Consider the following 17,693-nt stretch of genomic DNA (forward strand, 5'->3'; position numbering starts at 1 on the left):
AAAAAATGAAGTATATAAGAATTGACAGCTTTTTTTGCCAAACTCAGAAGTAATAATAAATATTTCGAATAAGCCGAGGGCTCATGACGACTTTCTCTTGCCCCCAGTTTACAAAAGAAACTAAGTGAGTTATTCTTTTATGAAATTTGTAATGCTGCTAAAGGCTGAATTTCATAGAAATGATGTTGACCAAAATAATACAGTGATCTTCTGACAGTAATATACTCAATTTAAATCATGGCATAGTCATGGTTGTAAATTTTTATCGATCTTCAGATGCATTTCCACTCTGCTGACTTCTGAGCAGTGTTTCATGCTTACAAGATGGCTAAATGGGGCAGAGGATGCAGACTGTAATCAAGAACCATTTGGTTCATCATGGGATGAGACATATACATGTGTCTGGATCAGATAAAGTCACCACAAGCCTATGGGGGTCATTGGGAAAATGACAGAAAAACTAACAGAGTTTTCAATCCACCTAAACACCATTTTGCTATTTTACTTTCGTAAATTTGTGCGAGAATAACAAAGATACATTTATTTGCATAGAAATCCATTTAATTCAGCTTCATATGTTACCCTATGCAGCAACCCCCATCTAGGGGCTAGCAGAAAGAGGCATAGCACAGGATCAGCCCTGTGCTATGCCATGATTTGAAAAAATTGTAGCAATTAATGAGTGGGATAGCCAATATTATTTGTTGGACTAAAGCAGATATAATCCTGCCCTCAAAGAATTTCCTGTATATTTTTTTTTGAGGCAAACAGACATCAATCGAGTCATCATTGTATCTACCTATCTATATTTATCTATCATCTATCNCAATATTATTTGTTGGACTAAAGCAGATATAATCCTGCCCTCAAAGAATTTCCTGTATATTTTTTTTTGAGGGAAACAGACATCAATCAAGTCATCATTGTATCTACCTATCTATATTTATCTATCATCTATCTATCTATCTATCTATCTATCATCTATCTATCTATGTCTGTCTATCATCTATCTATATCATCTATCTATATATTTATATATAAACTGTGATAAGGACTATGTAGGAAATGTACATGGAACTGTGAGAGAACTTTAACAAGATGGTCTGGCTTGGTCAACAATGTCAGAGAGAGACTCCCTTAGGAAATGACCTCTGATCTGAGATCTGAAGACGTGTCTCAGAATTGGTTAATGGGGAAATAAAGAGGTAAAATATCATGTGCAAAGGCCCTGAGGTAGGTGGGAGTACAGCATATTTGAGGACCCAGGAAAGATCCTGAATTCAGTTTTGAATATATGAAATGGAAATGCCTATAAGACACAAAGGTGGTTGGATATATGTATGAGTCATGATCCTATAACCTTATTTATGTCCAATACCTCTGGAATGCCACACTAACATAAACAACACCAATTTGCCCCTAGATGACTGTGAATACCCAGAAAGCCAGAGGATAGTGTAAAACATTTTCTAAAGTTTTTATGCTGTGTCCTCTCTCTATGCATAGAGTATTCTCTAATGGGTACCCAGAAGGTTTGATCCTGTAATCTTCCCTCTTCTTCACCTCCATTGGATCCCAGCTCCACTCTGAAGAGACAGTAGGGATTCTACTTTCAAAGCATCCATCTAGGAAGGTGACAAGACCTTACTGAGAGCAGAGCTGGAGCTTCCTAGTGAAGGGGCTTGAAGAGGGTGCTTCAGAGCAGAAGATCTGTAAGAAAAACAAAGGTTTCTGTTGCAATATTGATTAATTTTCATAATAAGACTTCAACATATATTTACCCTAACAAAATATCTAAGCAAATAGAATTTAACACAAGGACACTGTACATTTCATTTATACTAATTGTAGAGGCCTCTTTTAGGCAACAGGCTTGAGCACTGGAAAGCTGAGTAAGATACAAGGGCCCCCAGTGACCACCAGGCTGAAAGCAAGCAGGCTCATTAGGTGACCCACCTCAAAATAGCCATAGGCCCTAGCTGACCAATGGGTGACTGACTACCAGGCACAGGTCCCAGAAAAGGAAAATTTCATAAATTCCCATAGCTCTTCACTCCCCAACGTTAATGACAACCTCCCCCCCAGCCTCCCCCGCCCCAGTCTCTCTTCTGTTGTCCTGCCTGTTGCTCTCTTTCAGTGTATTCAGTAAACTTCTGGGGCACCTGGGTGGCTCAGTTCGTTAAGCGTCTGCCTTCGGCTCAGGTCATGATCTCAGGGTCCTGGGATCGAGCCTCACATCGGGCTCTCCACTGAACAGGCAGTCTGCTTGTCTCTCTCCCTCTCCATCTGCCCTTCACCCTACTCGCGTTCTCTCTCTCTCTCCCTCAAATAAATAAATAAATAAATAAATAAATAAATAAATAAAATCTTAAAAATAAATAAACTTCTATCTCCTTTGTTCTGCCTTGGGTAAATTCTTTCAGACCAGCACCACTGGTCTCCACCTGATCAGGCCGCTCCACGTAAACCACTATTGAGGAACTTTCAAGGATTTTGCTTATTTGATAGCAAAGAGATAGAGAAACTCCAAGCCTTGTGTGGTATTTCTTCCTAATGAATCAAGGAAGCAAATGCCCCAGAAATAATATTTCTTCCAGTTCAGCTAAGGTTAAGCTCCTCTGGTAGCTTCGCTGAGCCAGTATTAAGGGTACCTCTTCTCAGAATCTCAGGATGTGCCCACACCAGGCTTGTACAAGTGCTTACAGAAGGTGCTTTCATTCCTTATGTTTAAAGAGATTGTTCTTAGAATGTAGAGCTTTAAACCTGTCCGTTGGTTAATTAGAAATAAAAAGAAAGCAGAAAAGTCCCTGAAAAGGGGCTAAACTCAGTCCTCTTATTATTGCTGCTAGTCATGTGTGATGATAGCCCTGAGCGTCACAAAGCCAGTGAAGATTCTGGTGGTGACTGTGTGTTAACTGGCCAAACAACTGTCTCCTCCACTATAAGGAGTTGCTCCAAGGAAGTGAGGACTGGAAGTGCCTTGGCTTAGAAGACGAACAAAGTTGAGCATGCTAACACCTAAAGGCTCCTCAGAATAATCCAGAATCAGAGCACAACTCCTACCACCAGAAGCTGGCAGAAATCTCAGCAGTTGGACTCCGGAAGGAGGCGGCCAACTCCACATGATGGGAGAAGGGGGCTTCTACAGAGCTTGCTCAGCTGCCAAAGTTAGAAGGATGTTTTCTATGAATATTCCAGGGGCTCTACAAATGTATTTCAAATCTGAGGGCCTCATATCTCAAGTAATTGCTCCCAGACAGCTCAGGAGCCTCTGAGGAATGAAGGGTTTCTTCCCTCCAGTCAGGAGCACAGTAACATGGCTTCCCATCCTCCCAGCTGCCCCTGTGTTTCCAGGCTTCCGGCCCCCTGTGCCAGGTGCCCTTGGCTTCCCATCAGTCACCTCTAGTAGAAATCAGGCGAACACTTTAGTTATCCTCATGAAAGTCGGTACATCCACCACGGGTGAAGCCAGAATCGCCATAGCAACTGGGTCACTGGGGTGATTTCAGACTCCTCCCAGATCACATGCTGCTTCCCTGCTCCCTCTCGGCTTCCCTCCACACCCACTCAACATAGTATTTTTTTTAAGATTTTATTTATTTATTTAATTGAGAGAGAGAACAAGTGGAAGGGAACAGACAACCTGAAATGGACTCCTCCACCCTGAGCGCAGAGCCCCATGTGGGGCTCCATCCCATGACTGGGAGATCATGATCTGAGCCGAAATCAAGATTCAGAGGCTATTCCCACTGAGCGACCCAGGGGCCTCTGAACATGTTATTTTTATCAGCTAGATTGCGTGCTTCCTAATGGTGGGAACCATATCATTTCTTTGCATAGCTCCTGGCAACTAGTAAGTCACTTAAAAAATAACTTTCTTGTTCAATCCTATTGCAGCATTTTTCTGGAAGGATATCCAAAGAGTGGTTAGCATTTGCATTGAAGAGAGGTTCCAGAAATCAGCATGTGAAAAGATAGGGGAAGGAGAATTTCATGATTCATCTTATACTTTCTGTACTGTTAGAATTTTTTTGCCACATAGATACATGAATTTTTTTTTATAACGAGATGCCCGCTTTTAGTTTTATTTATTTGGTGCATTCTACCTATTTGTTGTAAGATGTAAGGAAAAAATAATGGGTTCTGAGGGTTTCAGTCAGAAAAGTTAGTGACCAAAGTCTTTGTCATGAGAGAAAAGTGCTTTTCCAAAGAATCAACACACTCATCCCTCTTCCAAGGCAGATACTTCTGATTAATCACAAGAGCCTTTTCTGTTGGGCCCACAGACCACCTATAATTTCTTAACCCAGCGCACTGGACAGTTCTTATGAATTGCCTAGGGTTAACATGGGATGTGAAACCCGTACACCATCCTCTGGTTGGATAATGTAATACTTTGACGGTTCTCTTTGAATTACAACTTGACACTAATGAATTGAAGTTAAAAATGGGAGAAATAGGTCCAGATGAGGACAAAAGGAAAAAACAGGCAGCACACAGCACAGTGGAAGGAGATGGAATCAAACTATAAGGTTATATATATATCTCCAGATAAAAGCTATCCATAGGAAAAAAAAAAACCTTTTCAAAGATGATAACTAGCTTGTCTGGACAGCTGTCTCCATGCATTGAGGCACTCCCATTTGAGGGTGAGTAAGCCCTTGTCACCAAAGCAGAATGCTGTTTACCATTGTCAGATTCTCACACCACCTTTTCTGTTAAAAGGCTCTGTCCTAAAGGGCCAGCATGTCATAGTTTCTATTGTCATTTCTCAAACTATGTGTGAGAGTCTCAACAGAGACACCATAGGGTGCTAATAAAAAATAATCTTTTCAATATGTTCCATTAATCCCATGATGACCAAAGGCAGAGAAATGCTTTGGAAGAAAAATGGCTACTCCCGGGGGGCCTCAGCTGTTTTTTGGAAGTGGGACAATTCAGCCAGCCACTAAAATAAGGCACTCCAAAATCTGCTGGTAATAGTAGAGGAAAACCTCATCACAATCCAAGTCCAGTTTGAGGGAAAATAGAGAATTTGTCTGAGAGGTCACAAATACACGACTTGCTCCAGCCAACTGATATAACTGGGCCAATCAAGATGAAATTCTTGTATGCTCTTCAGCATACCGTTCACCTGCTACGTGACCTGAATAGTTCCAGATATTAAGGGAGAAAAATCCCCAATATATTCAAGTCGATCAATTCAAATATTCATCTATGAGGCACCTACTCCGTATCAGACACTGTGCTAAATGCTAGTCATGGCCCTTGAACCCAAAATGTTTGCACCCTCAAAGCCAAAATACTTACACACTCAGTAAATAATTAGAAAACAATAAAAAAAGAGCAGAGGGCTAAGAGTCAGGGCAGAGGAAAGACTATATAGGAAGCCAGAGTCAGAAGAGAGTAATATGAAACGTGAAACAAGTAGTTAGAGAATCTTCACAGACAAGGAAAATCTTAATGACAGTGTATTAATCAGGGTTTTCCGGAGAAGCAGAACCAGTTCGGCATCTATGTAGATAAATACAGATATAGATATATAGATACAGCTATATAGAGACATATTTATATATTACAGACACATATTATATATATATAAACACACATATTTATATTTATATATTTTAATACACATTTATTCATTTATTTATAAATAGAAAGAGGCTTTGAGGGATTGGCTTACACAGTTATGAAGGCTGAGAAGTCCCATGATCCTCTGTCTGCAAGCCAGAGACCCAGGGAAGCCAGTCCTATACGTCAGTCAGAATCCGAAAACCTTGAGAATGAGTGGAGCTGATGGTGTAAAGCCCAGCCTGAGAACTGGACAAGATGAGATGACCTGCCCCAGCTCAAGCAATAAGGCCAGAGAAAAGGGGCAAATTCCTGCTTCCTCTGCCTTTTGTTCTATTCAGGACCTCAGTGGATGGGATCATTCCCACCCACAACAGGGAGAGCAAGCTGTTCTGCTGAATCCACTGATTCAAATGCTAATCTCATCCAGAAACACCCTCACTGACCTGCCCAGAAATAATGCCTAATCTGGGCACCTCGTGGCCAGTCAACCTGGCACATATAATGGACCACCACACAGAGTGTGTGACCAGATGGAGAAGAGAAACGGTGCACTGCAGCTAGAGAAGTGGCTTGAGCAGGGCATGGAAATAAACCCAGACAAGGATCGTGGACTTGGGGAAGGAATGAACCTGATCAAGGCTTCTGAAGGTGAGTTTGGGGGGCCAAAGGGAAGTAGGAAGAACAGAGCTGTATCATTAAATTGCTTGATAATAAAGCAGCCCCCATATAAACTGGGACATTGGAAACCAACACAACTCAAAGATGAGGATGATTTAGTGATTCTTTGCTCCTACTGTACTGTTGAGGATCAGCGGCTGGCTTGGGTCAAGCCCTGCAGTCTGTCAGGTAACCATTACAGGAAGCCACTGAAGCTGGTTCCCTGTTTTCCAATTCAAAACATGTGGCCCAGCAAGATTAAATAATTTTACCAAAGTCACACAATTAACGGGCAGGTCTATGTGACACCGAAACCCGTGTTTTTTTGTACCCTGAATCCTCTAGGTGCAACAGAGCTAACTTGTCCAAACAGCATTAAGGGGATTCATCCTCATCCACTATGTCCACTGTGGAAACCAACATGTTGTCCATAAACAGCAGTTAGGGCCACCCAGTTTGAGATTCTCTCCCTAACAATACCCACCTTATTCATTCGTTCCACGATGAAGAGGTGCTTGTTATGTGCCAGGCACTGCTCTAGACTCTGGGACAGAGCCTTGACCAATGCAGCGCTCTTGCCCTCTTCATACACCTTCTGTGTGGAATAAAGGAGTGCTGGGGAAAAAATACTGAAAGCGTTTCTTGACATGGACTTCAATGAATGATGTCCAATTACCTATGTTTACATCGTATCTTGTTACCCTGAGGTAAAAACGCTAAGGTAAGCATATATAAATATAGACAACCATAAATAAAACACAGACACAGATAGTAGGGTCCTCTCTTAAATAATAATGTAAATTTCTTTTTTTTTTTATGGTGAAAAAAATTTATATTTAGATTTAGCCAGCTGGTCTCAGTTTAGATGATCCCAATTTTGTTGGCAACATCCAAAGCATCATAGTCGGGAGCCAGTCGAACATAAGCCTTCTTTTCTCCATCAGGCCTGATCAAGGTGTTGACCTTGGCCACATCAATATCATAGAGCTTCTTCACAGCCTGTTTGATCTGGTGCTTGTTGGCCTTGACATCCACAATGAACACAAGTGTGTTGTTGTCTTCTATTTTCTTCATGGCTGACTCAGTAGTCAGGGGGAATTTGATGATGGCATAGTGATCAAGCTTGTTTCTCCTGGGGGCGCTCTTTCGAGGATATTTGGGCTGCCTTAGGAGACGCAGAGTCTTGGGTCGTCGGAATGTAGGTGACGTGCGAATCTTCTTTTTTTTGTGGCTGTGGACGCCTTTCAGCACCGCTTTCTTGGCCTTCAAAGCCTTTGCTTTGGCTTCGGCTTTGGGAGGCGCAGGGGCTTCCTTCTTAGGCTTCGGCGCCATCTTCGCAAAAAGCAATAATGTAAATTTCTACGATATTATTAAAATGTGGCCTTCGCTAACAGAAATATCATTGTCCTTTTCTTGTCTGGGCTTCTTGTATCTGCATCCTTTACCAATCTACTCTTCAGTGTGTGGGATCAGACCCTTCCTTTGGGTTAGGACAGAAATCCAAATCTCGAAGACTTGTCAGTCTCAGTCTACAATTTCATAAGGTGGAGACTTTATGACAACAAACCTTTCACTGGAGTCGGTTCTCTGTTCCAGCCACTGCCCAGGTGACTGCTATGTTAAGTTCAAGATGAGGCCGCTCCTTCGCCCTTCCCAGTGTAGCCTGCCAAGTACCTAGTGGCAGCTTTCTTTTCAAATGCCTCCTCCTTTCTGCCTCAGTGAGTGTTGTTGGGGAGTTGGGAACAGATCCTTTTATTTTCACTTTATCTTTTGATGAAAAAAAGAATGTCTTTTTTTTGACTGACTATTCCTCAGATAGCGTTCTCCATTACACTAAAAAGCCATAATTCTACTTGTGTTCCCCCCAGGATTTGTCATCTCTCCCTCCCCACACTACTCCTCCCACATCATCTATAAAATAGGATTCTGGCTTCTTGGAAATGCGAACACTTCAAATAACTACAGTCAGCAATCTATTTAATTCATCCAACTAAAGTAAAAAGAACTACTGCAATAAGTCATGCTCAATATTGATTTTTGCTAATTCTTTCTATAAATTAAAGTCTCGTAATTCTGTAGCTTAAAAATATTCAACAGGTACTTTTCAAATAAAAGCTTGGAAATAATTTCATGCTTAGCATATCTTTTTAAAAAATTTTTTTAAAGATTTACTTATTTATCTGAGAGAGAGAGAGCAAGAGAGCAGGGGAGGGAAGAGGGGAGAGGGAGAGAATCCTCAAGCAGATCCCCACTGAGCGTGTAGCCCAATGCAAGGCTTAATCCCAGGACTCTGAGATCATGACCTGAGCCACAATCAAGAGTAGGCCACTCAACTGACTGAGCAACCCAGGTGCCCCCACAAGGTATCCTTTTTTAAAATGAAAAGTGAACCAAATGACTCTTAACAAGACCCAGTCTTAATTCATATTGCAAATCATTTTTTTTACCATATTGATTAACCAAAACATTTTGTTTGTTTGGCACTGTGCAAGCCAGAATGTGAAAATTTCCTAAAAAAATGTGAAGTTCTTACATTTTCACCATATGTCTTGCCTATGGTTTAGGCTCAGTTAATATTTAAAATATATAGCATTTATTATTAATAAATAATTTTATAATAATGTATAAGTTAATTATTATTAATAAATATATAGGCAGAAACAGTGGAAAAGTTCTAGGAGACATTTGGAAACAGACAAAAATTAAAACTCAGAACCCAAAGTTATTCCTTCTATGGTAACTCTCCCACCATCATGGTCTTTCGAAGAAGGAAGAGATAAGAAATGCCCGTGGGATAGAAAAGGTAACACCGATTTTGGAGCAACAGCGGAGACCAACATGCATTTCAAGGTCAGAACCCTATGTTAGCTTAAGTGCAGGCCTTAATTTGCTCCAGGTATAAAATTGCTTTGTTATGCTTCAAATTTTCAGCCACCAGTAACTACCTTATAAGTTGAGAGGGTTAAATTTGAAGGATGCATTTGAAAATATTAATTAAAGCTCTTTCTTTTTTTTTCCAACTCCTGTAAATTCCATTTCCATTTAAATGGAAGCAGAAGCAGACAAATTGCTCTCATGATGCTCTTCCTATTTGCGTTTCTATGGAAATGGATTCTTGATTAGGAAAGGGAAAGCTAAAATCAAAATTTGTAAGCAGGCAGAGCATAATGGAGGATGTTTTATGGAGCCTTTGACCAGATTTCATCCAATCCAAAGTAACATAATATTAAAGTAGCCCAAACTTACAGAAATAAACGCTCACATCCTCACCTTACCTCTCCCAGGGCTATTTGACCTCTCCTGTTTTCCTGAATACATCTTAACCAACATCAAACATAAGACCCCCTCAGCCTTGACTACAGGTCCTCAATACCTGGCACAGTGTCCTTTGTTGGGTCTTGCTTTTGAATACTTCTCTCTTAACTAACTCCCAAATATGATGCTTGCCCTAAAGTATGTATGTGCCCAAGAACAATGGACGTTTGGGGATTTTATTGGGAAAATAAAGTCTAAAAAGAGAAAAATAAGTAAAAAAAGAATGAAGCTGAATTTCAAAGAGTAAATAATAATTTAGTATCACAGTCATATTTACGTCCCAACCATTTCTTAATAACTTATATTTGAAATAAAAATAAGTCAGATTTACACTGTCCCTATTCTGTGAAGAACTGCTATAAAGAAACCTATGACTAAAAGTTCCCATTACACAAATCATGCCTGTCAGCTGCTATCAATTACCACACCCTTTTGACTTCTACATGGCTAAGATTTTGGCAAAAGTGCTAATATAGTCTCTTTTATGACAGGAATTTTGCAACTGTGGCAGCACAGGAACAAATTACACTCTTATTTTCCGCAAATGTTCAATGCTACAGAAATGTACCTGATATATATTCATTAAATAAAACTAGAAAAATCTTGCTCTAGAATAAGTCCACATAATTACGCAAAATATTAAACAACAATTCAACCCAAAAAGAATAACTTATGTCAAAATATATTATGAAATTTGATTACAACTTTGCTGTTATTCTCTTAGCTGCTTGACGTGAAAGTTACATGGCACGCCATATATGAACTCATCATCTCTAAACCTCTGGATCAGCATAAGAATGAGTTTGTACACTGGATGAGAAGCCTGGGTGGCAGTTCATTAAGCATCTGCCTTCGGCTCAGGGCATGTTCCCAGCATTCTGGGATGGAGCCACTTCAGGCTCCTCCGCTAAGTGCCTGCTTCTTCCTCTCCCACTCCCTCTGCTTGTGTTCCCTCTCTCGCTGGCTGTCTCTCTCTGTCAAATAAATAAATAAAATCTTAAAAAAAAAACTACATTTAAGTGTGTAACTTTTAACTCTCCCAAAACATAACTACTAATAGCCTATTTCTGACTGAAAGCCTTACTGATAACATAAACAGTCAATTAACATACATTTTGTATGCCATATTTATCGTATACTGTATTCTTACAATAAAATAAGCTAAAGAAAAGAAAATGTTAAGAAAATCATAAGGAAGAGGGGCACCTGGGTGGCTCAGTTGCTTCAGTCTGACTTGATTTCAGCTCAGGTCCTAAGATTGAGCCCTGCTTCAGGCTCCACACTCAGTGCTGAGTCTGTTTGAGATTCTCTCTCTCTCTCACTGTGCCCCTCTCCCACTCATGCTCTCTAAATAAATAAGTAAATAAATAATCTTTTTAAAAAGCTAGAATCATAAGGAAGAGAAAATACATTTATAGTACTGTACTGTATTTATAAAAAAAAAAAAATCTGAGTATAAGTAGATCCACCCAGTTCATCCCTGAGTTATTCAAGGATCAACTGTATAACAAAAGATACATGATGCCCACTCATTTTGTATCTCAGCCATTGGGGGAAATGAATACTCAGCAGACTCAAAGAGCCATAGTTAACTCAGAAGAACTCTTTTGAAGTCCATTATACAACTTTCCCGAAAGGGCAATACTTTCTTAGTCTTACCATTTTTTTTTTAAGTTTCTCAATAAGAGTAAGATGATATAGTCATTATTAGTCGCTGACCGGATGTGTCGGGTAAGCAAATGCCTGGCTACCAAAAACAAGCAAAGAAACAAAAATCTGAACTTTTGAAGAACAATAGTTCATTGAAAGCCACCCAAAAGATGCCATTATACAAAACTAGAGACTATTTCCATTTGGAAACACATAATACAACCCCTTTTAATCCAATCTCAGGATAGAATGATGGTAAAACTGGTAGCTTCCTCTGAAGCATTCTGATCTATATCTTTCCTGGACTCTTTCCCACATGACCCCATGTTCACCTCTTGATTCCTTCTGAAACTGATCTACCAGGACACACTGGTGTCTTCTCAAAAAACAAGCAAACAAACAAAAATTGTTGTAATGCAAAGTATCCTATTTCTTTATTCCCTTTCTCTAAGAGGTTTCTAGGAGGTGGTGGAACCACAGTGGACAAAGAGAGAATGGAGTGAGAGTGTATGTTGGTGCAGTTTGGTATAGTGTAGGCATGAGGATGACCAATGGGTTCAGGCCGAGACTGTGGTTGAGGATTCTACTATAGACTTAGAAGGGATGGAAGAAGCAAAAGGATCCAAATGAGAGCTCTTTGAGGAAAAAGCCAGCAAAAAAATGGTAAGGAGTGCTCCCGAAAGCATTTTCTTTATCTTAATTGTCACTTAGAAGATAAGAGAAAAGAAAACGCGCGGTGATTGTTACCTTCTTGGAAACAGGTGCTAAAAGAATGATTGCAGTTAAGTGACTAAGTTTAATGAAATAATTACTGCAAAGCAAGAACCAAAATTTCTGTTCATTGACCCTAACAAGGTAATTATTTGAAGACCTATGGCAAATAAAAGCGTAGAGCACACCAGGCGGAGGGTATAAATGTACACTTTCCTTAATTTAATAGGGCCCTCAGCTCTAATCAACACATGGGAAAATGCATCTCAATCATTCCCTTTACTGGTAAATGGAGAAATGACTCAGAATCAGCAGTTGTTTTACTCAGGCATGCTGATCAATATAAAAGGTAACTCATGTTAACCGAGAGAGAAGGGGAAAAGCAGGAGATAGAGGTAGGGGTGAGCGGTCATGCAAAAAGCATAGAGGAAAACAGGCCTTACCATGTATTGCCTTTAATAGACTACAGTCAGCTTAAAAATGATCAGCTCCACAGATGTGAAGCAATTTGGAAAAGTAGATTCAAATGAACTCAATTTTGTGAATTGGGCCTAAAAGTTTGAAATTGGAACATTGATTTCAGATAATGCAGAGGTTTTCAAGCTTTCTTGGTTCACAGTGCCCTTAGTATCTCAGTAATTTCTTATACCCTCCCCGGCTAGGCCAAAAGAAATATCTGAGAGTTAAATCCAAACAGCTTAATAAATTTCTGTGCCCTAAAGCTTAGCAGCTGTTTAAAATCTAATACATATAATTTGAAAGGTAAAAGTAGTATTTTTATTTCAATTTCATTTATCATTATGAGATTAATGAGCCTGGTGGGTACTGGGCAACTTCTCGACAACTTGGAATCACAGTGGGCACTAAACATCCACATTTTCTCTTCCACATTAATTTTCCTGTGGTACTTTCTTTTTATCACAGAAACCACTAAATCACAGCTCCACAAAGATACAGCGCCATTGAAAGGAATATAGCACAATCTAATGTGGAACCGTGAACTACCTTCCTAGTAGTTCAGGTGGTATCTACAGATGCTGCTATATTTCCCTCAAAAATTTAAAATACCTTGCAGTGCTCCTTATGAACAATCTGTGGTGTCCCAAGGTACCCTGGTGCACAGTTTGAGAACCATGGGCATAAAATAATTCTTAGACATATAAGAGAAAAATCAATTAATGAAACAGTATTTTATACCTAAAAAGAAGCATAAATAAAAATTTAGAAGGTTAAAAACTCATGTTATGTCTGAAGAATGTCAAGTAATTAACAAAAAGAACAAAGATGTATTTGATATATACTCTGTGCCAGATGCTGTTTTAGCAATGGGGACACTAAGGTGAACAGGGTTGATTTTATCACTGCCTTTATGGAAAAAAGACACAAATAAATAAACAAGTAATTGTGGAATAAAGGTAAAGTTGGAAGAAAAAAAAGAGAGGGAAGAAGGAAAGGAGAGCAAAGGAAGGGAAGGGAAGGAAGGGAAGGAAGGAAGTAAGAAAGGCATCCAAATTGAAAAGGAAGTAAAATTGTCCCTGTTTACAGATGACATGATCTGATATATAGAAAACCTTCAAGGCTTCATAAAAAAGAAAAAAATGTTAGAATAAATGAATTCAGTAAAGGTGCATGATACAAAAACCAACCTAAAGAATCCAGTTGAGTTTCTTAACATTAGCAACAAAGTATCTGAAAAAAAATTAGGAACACAGTCCTATCCACAATGGCACCAACAAGGAGTAAAATATTTAGGAATGAGCTTAAAGAGATGAAAGGCTTATGTACTGAAAACTACAAAACATTAATGAAAGAAATTAAATAAGCCATAAATAAATGGAAAGACATTCCATGTTCATGGATTGGAAGATGTAATATTGTTAAAATGTCCATACTCTCTAATGCAATCCACAGATTTAGTACAATCCCTATGAAAATCCCAATGGTATTTTTTTTACAGAAAAAGAAAAAAAAATCCTAAAATTCATATTGAACCACGAAGGCCATAAATAGAATACTATTCAGCCTTTAAAAAGGAAAGAAATTCTATGATATATGACAACATGGATAAACCTTGAGGATATTATGTTAAGTGAAATTAGCCAGTCACAGAAAGAGAAATACTGTATGATTCCATTTACATGTGATATCTAAAATAGTCAAATTCGTAAGATCAAAGAGTAGAATGGTGGTTGCCAGGAACTAGGGGGAGAGGGAAATGGGGAGTTATTAATCAGTGTCCATAAAGTTTTAATCAAGCAAGATAAATAATCCCTGGAAATTTGTGTACAACATTGTACTTATAATCAACAATAACTTATTGTACAATCAAAAATGTATTAAGAAGGTAAATGTCATGTTAATATTCTTTCCACAATAAAATAAAATTTTAAAAAAAGAGGTAAAATATAATATTTGATATAAATTGATGCATTTATATAAGAAACATGATTTTACTTTTAACAACCCTTTTCTTAGTAGTCACGACCCACACCAGTAGAAACTTTTCACTCTCTAACTTTCTTCAAAGGTAAAACTTGTGCTGTATTCCTTGGCTTCTCTCTCTTTGCTATCTTTTCTGATAGACACCATTTCCAAATTCCTTCCACTTCATAGGCAGAGAAGTTTAGTTCTTTTCTGTTTCATGGCCTTGTGAATCATTCCCTTGGAGACTGATCTTCCCCAGCCACAAGGAAGCCTATCATTACATTAACCTAAACAGAAACAGTTTCATCCATACCATGAATTCTGGGGTCAGCTGTTGAAATTCAATCTTTCAACTTACCTTGGTGTGTGCGCGTGAGTTTGAATAGGGGTGTATGTGGTGTATGTGCATGTGTGTGTATCAGAGAGAGACAGGGAGGGAGGGAGACAGAAGGAGAGGGAAGAGGAGAGACTAATTGTAGTTGAACTAGAGAACATAAAAAGCAGAGTAGTCTTGGAAAGGAAGCCAGTTTAATTCTAGATACGTTAAGTCTGATGTGCCTGGAGGCCTTGGAGGTAGAAATGAACAACAGACAGCTGGAAATGTAAGGCCTGGTATTTATTCTAACTGCATTGTTCAGTTAGCACAACCATGTCATATATAAGAGGATTTTAGCTAATAGAATTATTTTGTCAGTATGAAAATAGCGATGTGTGTTCTCTGTTTTTTATAATCTCACCATCACTTTCCCAAGGAAAAGAATGTGAAACATAAATTCTAAAATTGACCGTCCTACCGTTCTGCAGTGTCTGAAATTTGAAACCATCCTGTAACAGGAGTGACTGATGGAATGCTATCCGCCTCCCCTGTTCACCGAGGCCAGCGTCCTTATGACCGCAGGGGTCTCTCTAGGCTCTATTGCACCTGCGAGCTCCTTACCACTCCTGACGGTTGTGCCTCGCCTCGATTTACACACCATCAGTTCACCAAACTACTATTTCAGTTGGTCAGATCACAGACATTGACCGAAAGACTTCAAAATTTTTCCGGTTTGTGGAAGGCACGTTCTTGCTGGGCCTCACCAAGGAGGAAAGTCCTGACCGAACTTCCAGGTCCTGGAGACGCGCTCTGCAAGGGACTTCCCACCTGTCTCTCCGCCCCATTATTTAGGCTGAGATAAAAGCATGTGAGTTGAGGGGAGTTCCGTTATGCAGAACAGACTGAGCAAAATAGATGACTACTGATGAAATATTAAAGCGTGATTTTTTAGGACACATTTCCTTATTTTTCCTTAGGAACCCTAACTATTCCGTATTCTCAATTTGGGCATTTCCAGCTGGAATCTGCATCTTAGAAGAAAAGAAAAAAAGACTCTTTCCTGTGCACACTACCTGCTCGGCCCTGCACTGTGACAGGTTTTTCCATGAGTGATGACAAGTGCGTGAGCTCGGCCTGCTCCCTATCAACAACCTGATGGCTCACGTGGTGCCCGGATGCATCAGTTAGTACAAGGGTGAGCGGCCCAGCTGTGAGCAGTCACAGAACCTTTGGAAGGTTGTTCCTCTGTATGATTCCTAGGCTGTGGGATACTTAGCCCATCTCCAAAGCTAATCCATTTCATTCTCTCGGTTCAAAATTTTCATATTTTCCTCTCTCCTTTCAGGATTGCTCTCGTATTTTGGGGGAGTAAAAGCAGGTAAATGTTCCATCCAACCAAATCCTGCCCATTTCTCTGGGCCAGTAGCCTCTCCCTTTCAGTGCTAGTTCCCCCAGGTCCTGCTCCCCTTACCAGTCTATTGCTTCTCCACTCTCAGCAGCACCTACTGGCTACATGGCTCCCCTGGCAGTTGATCATAGCAGTAATAGTAATTTCTTCTGTGACCAGTTTAATCAAGGAATCTCACCACATTGGGGTATATATTTAAGATTTTATTTTTCCAACCGCTGGCTGCAACTGTGCTCTGCCTACCCTTCAACTTCCTGCCAAGCACCAAACTCTATTTATGATATCTTGGTCGGCTTCTAAATCTTTTCCCTTTCTTTTTTTAGTACTGACTATTGCATTTCAGTTACTAAGACTTAGTAATGACCGTTTTAAAACTTTAATCTCATATCTGAATTAATCTGACCTCAAATTCCCTCCTCCTTCCCCTCGCCTATGGAGGTTTGAATCTGGAGTGGAGTGGGAAGGGGTGTAAGAATGATCTGCCCTTTCATATTCCTTTCTTTTTCATGTGTATTACTCTGGTGTTGGGGAGGGGAGCAGGAAAAGCCATTTCTTTCATGGGTAGTTGACTTGGGTCGACTGTTTTTCTTCATCGGTCATAAACAACCTTATGTGAGTGGTGGTTAGTGGCTCTCATTCTGTTGATAATTACGACTGACCTGGATCGTCATCTCCAGACTTCTGTAGATAAATGGAAGCCCCCACAAGGCATGCTCACATGGTGTGCAATCCCATAGAATCAATGGGCCCTTGCAAGATTCGCTACATTTTCAGGCTATGCCTACCAGCAAGCTGTTCCATGCCACACTCCTCTAGCATTTGAACCACATTGCCTCACCTTGTCTTGGTTCTAGTGAGCCTACAGCTTGGTCTCATCCATTCCTTATTAACCCAATTCTGGGGCTGTAGGAGCAGGTAGGCTCTGCAATCTGCATCATTGGAGAACTAGGAATTTGAAAGGGTAATTTCAGCCTGACCATGCTGTTTTTTCCACAATTCTGGGACCACATGAACGAGTCAACAAGGCTGCTAGCTAAGTGAACGCCCAACTTTATAATATAAAATTGTTGTGGAGAGACTAATGCCTCCCCAAAGGAAGTTCAAATCTTTACCTTTTATGAATATGTCACTTTTCAGGGCAAAAGGGACTTCCCAGATGTGATTAAGTTAAAGATTTTGAGATGAGAAGATTATCCTGAAATATCAAAGTAGATCCAGTGTAATCACAAGGACTCCTGAAAGATGGAGGCAAGAGGGTCAAAGTTGTGAAAGGAGATGTGACAATGAAAGCAGAGGCTGGAGTTACACACTCTGAGGATGGAAGAAGGAGCAGAACTCAAGGAAGGTAGGCAGCCTCTACATTCTGGAGAAGTAAGGAATGGAAAGGAAAAGGTAAGGAAATGGATTCTCCTCTAAATCCTCAAGAAGGAATATAGTTTTGCTGACCTCTTAATTTTAGTCTCTAGGATCCATTTTGGACTCTGACCCCTGGAACTGAAAGATGATACATTTGTATTGTTTTAAAAGTCTGAAGTAAGGAAAGGTTGGTTCATTAGGGTTTTTTTGTTTTTGTTTTTGTTTTTATTACGTTATGTCAGTCACCATACAGTACATCATTAGTTTTTGATGTAATGT

At 39.8% G+C, this 17,693-nt stretch overlaps 1 protein-coding gene across 1 annotated transcript; it reads right to left on the reverse strand.

The window, feature by feature from the left end:
* Positions 1 to 7,073: 7,073 nt before the first annotated feature.
* Positions 7,074 to 7,578, reverse strand: LOC100465213 (ribosomal protein L23a). The gene is given in 1 exon segment (NM_001304856.1): positions 7,074 to 7,578. A coding segment is annotated over 1 exon segment (471 nt). The 5' UTR covers positions 7,567 to 7,578; the 3' UTR covers positions 7,074 to 7,095.
* Between the last annotated feature and the right edge of the window lie 10,115 nt (positions 7,579 to 17,693).

The sequence above is a fragment of the Ailuropoda melanoleuca genome, chromosome 5 (genome assembly GCF_002007445.2).
Source record: "Ailuropoda melanoleuca isolate Jingjing chromosome 5, ASM200744v2, whole genome shotgun sequence".
Classification (NCBI taxonomy): Eukaryota; Metazoa; Chordata; class Mammalia; order Carnivora; family Ursidae; genus Ailuropoda; species Ailuropoda melanoleuca.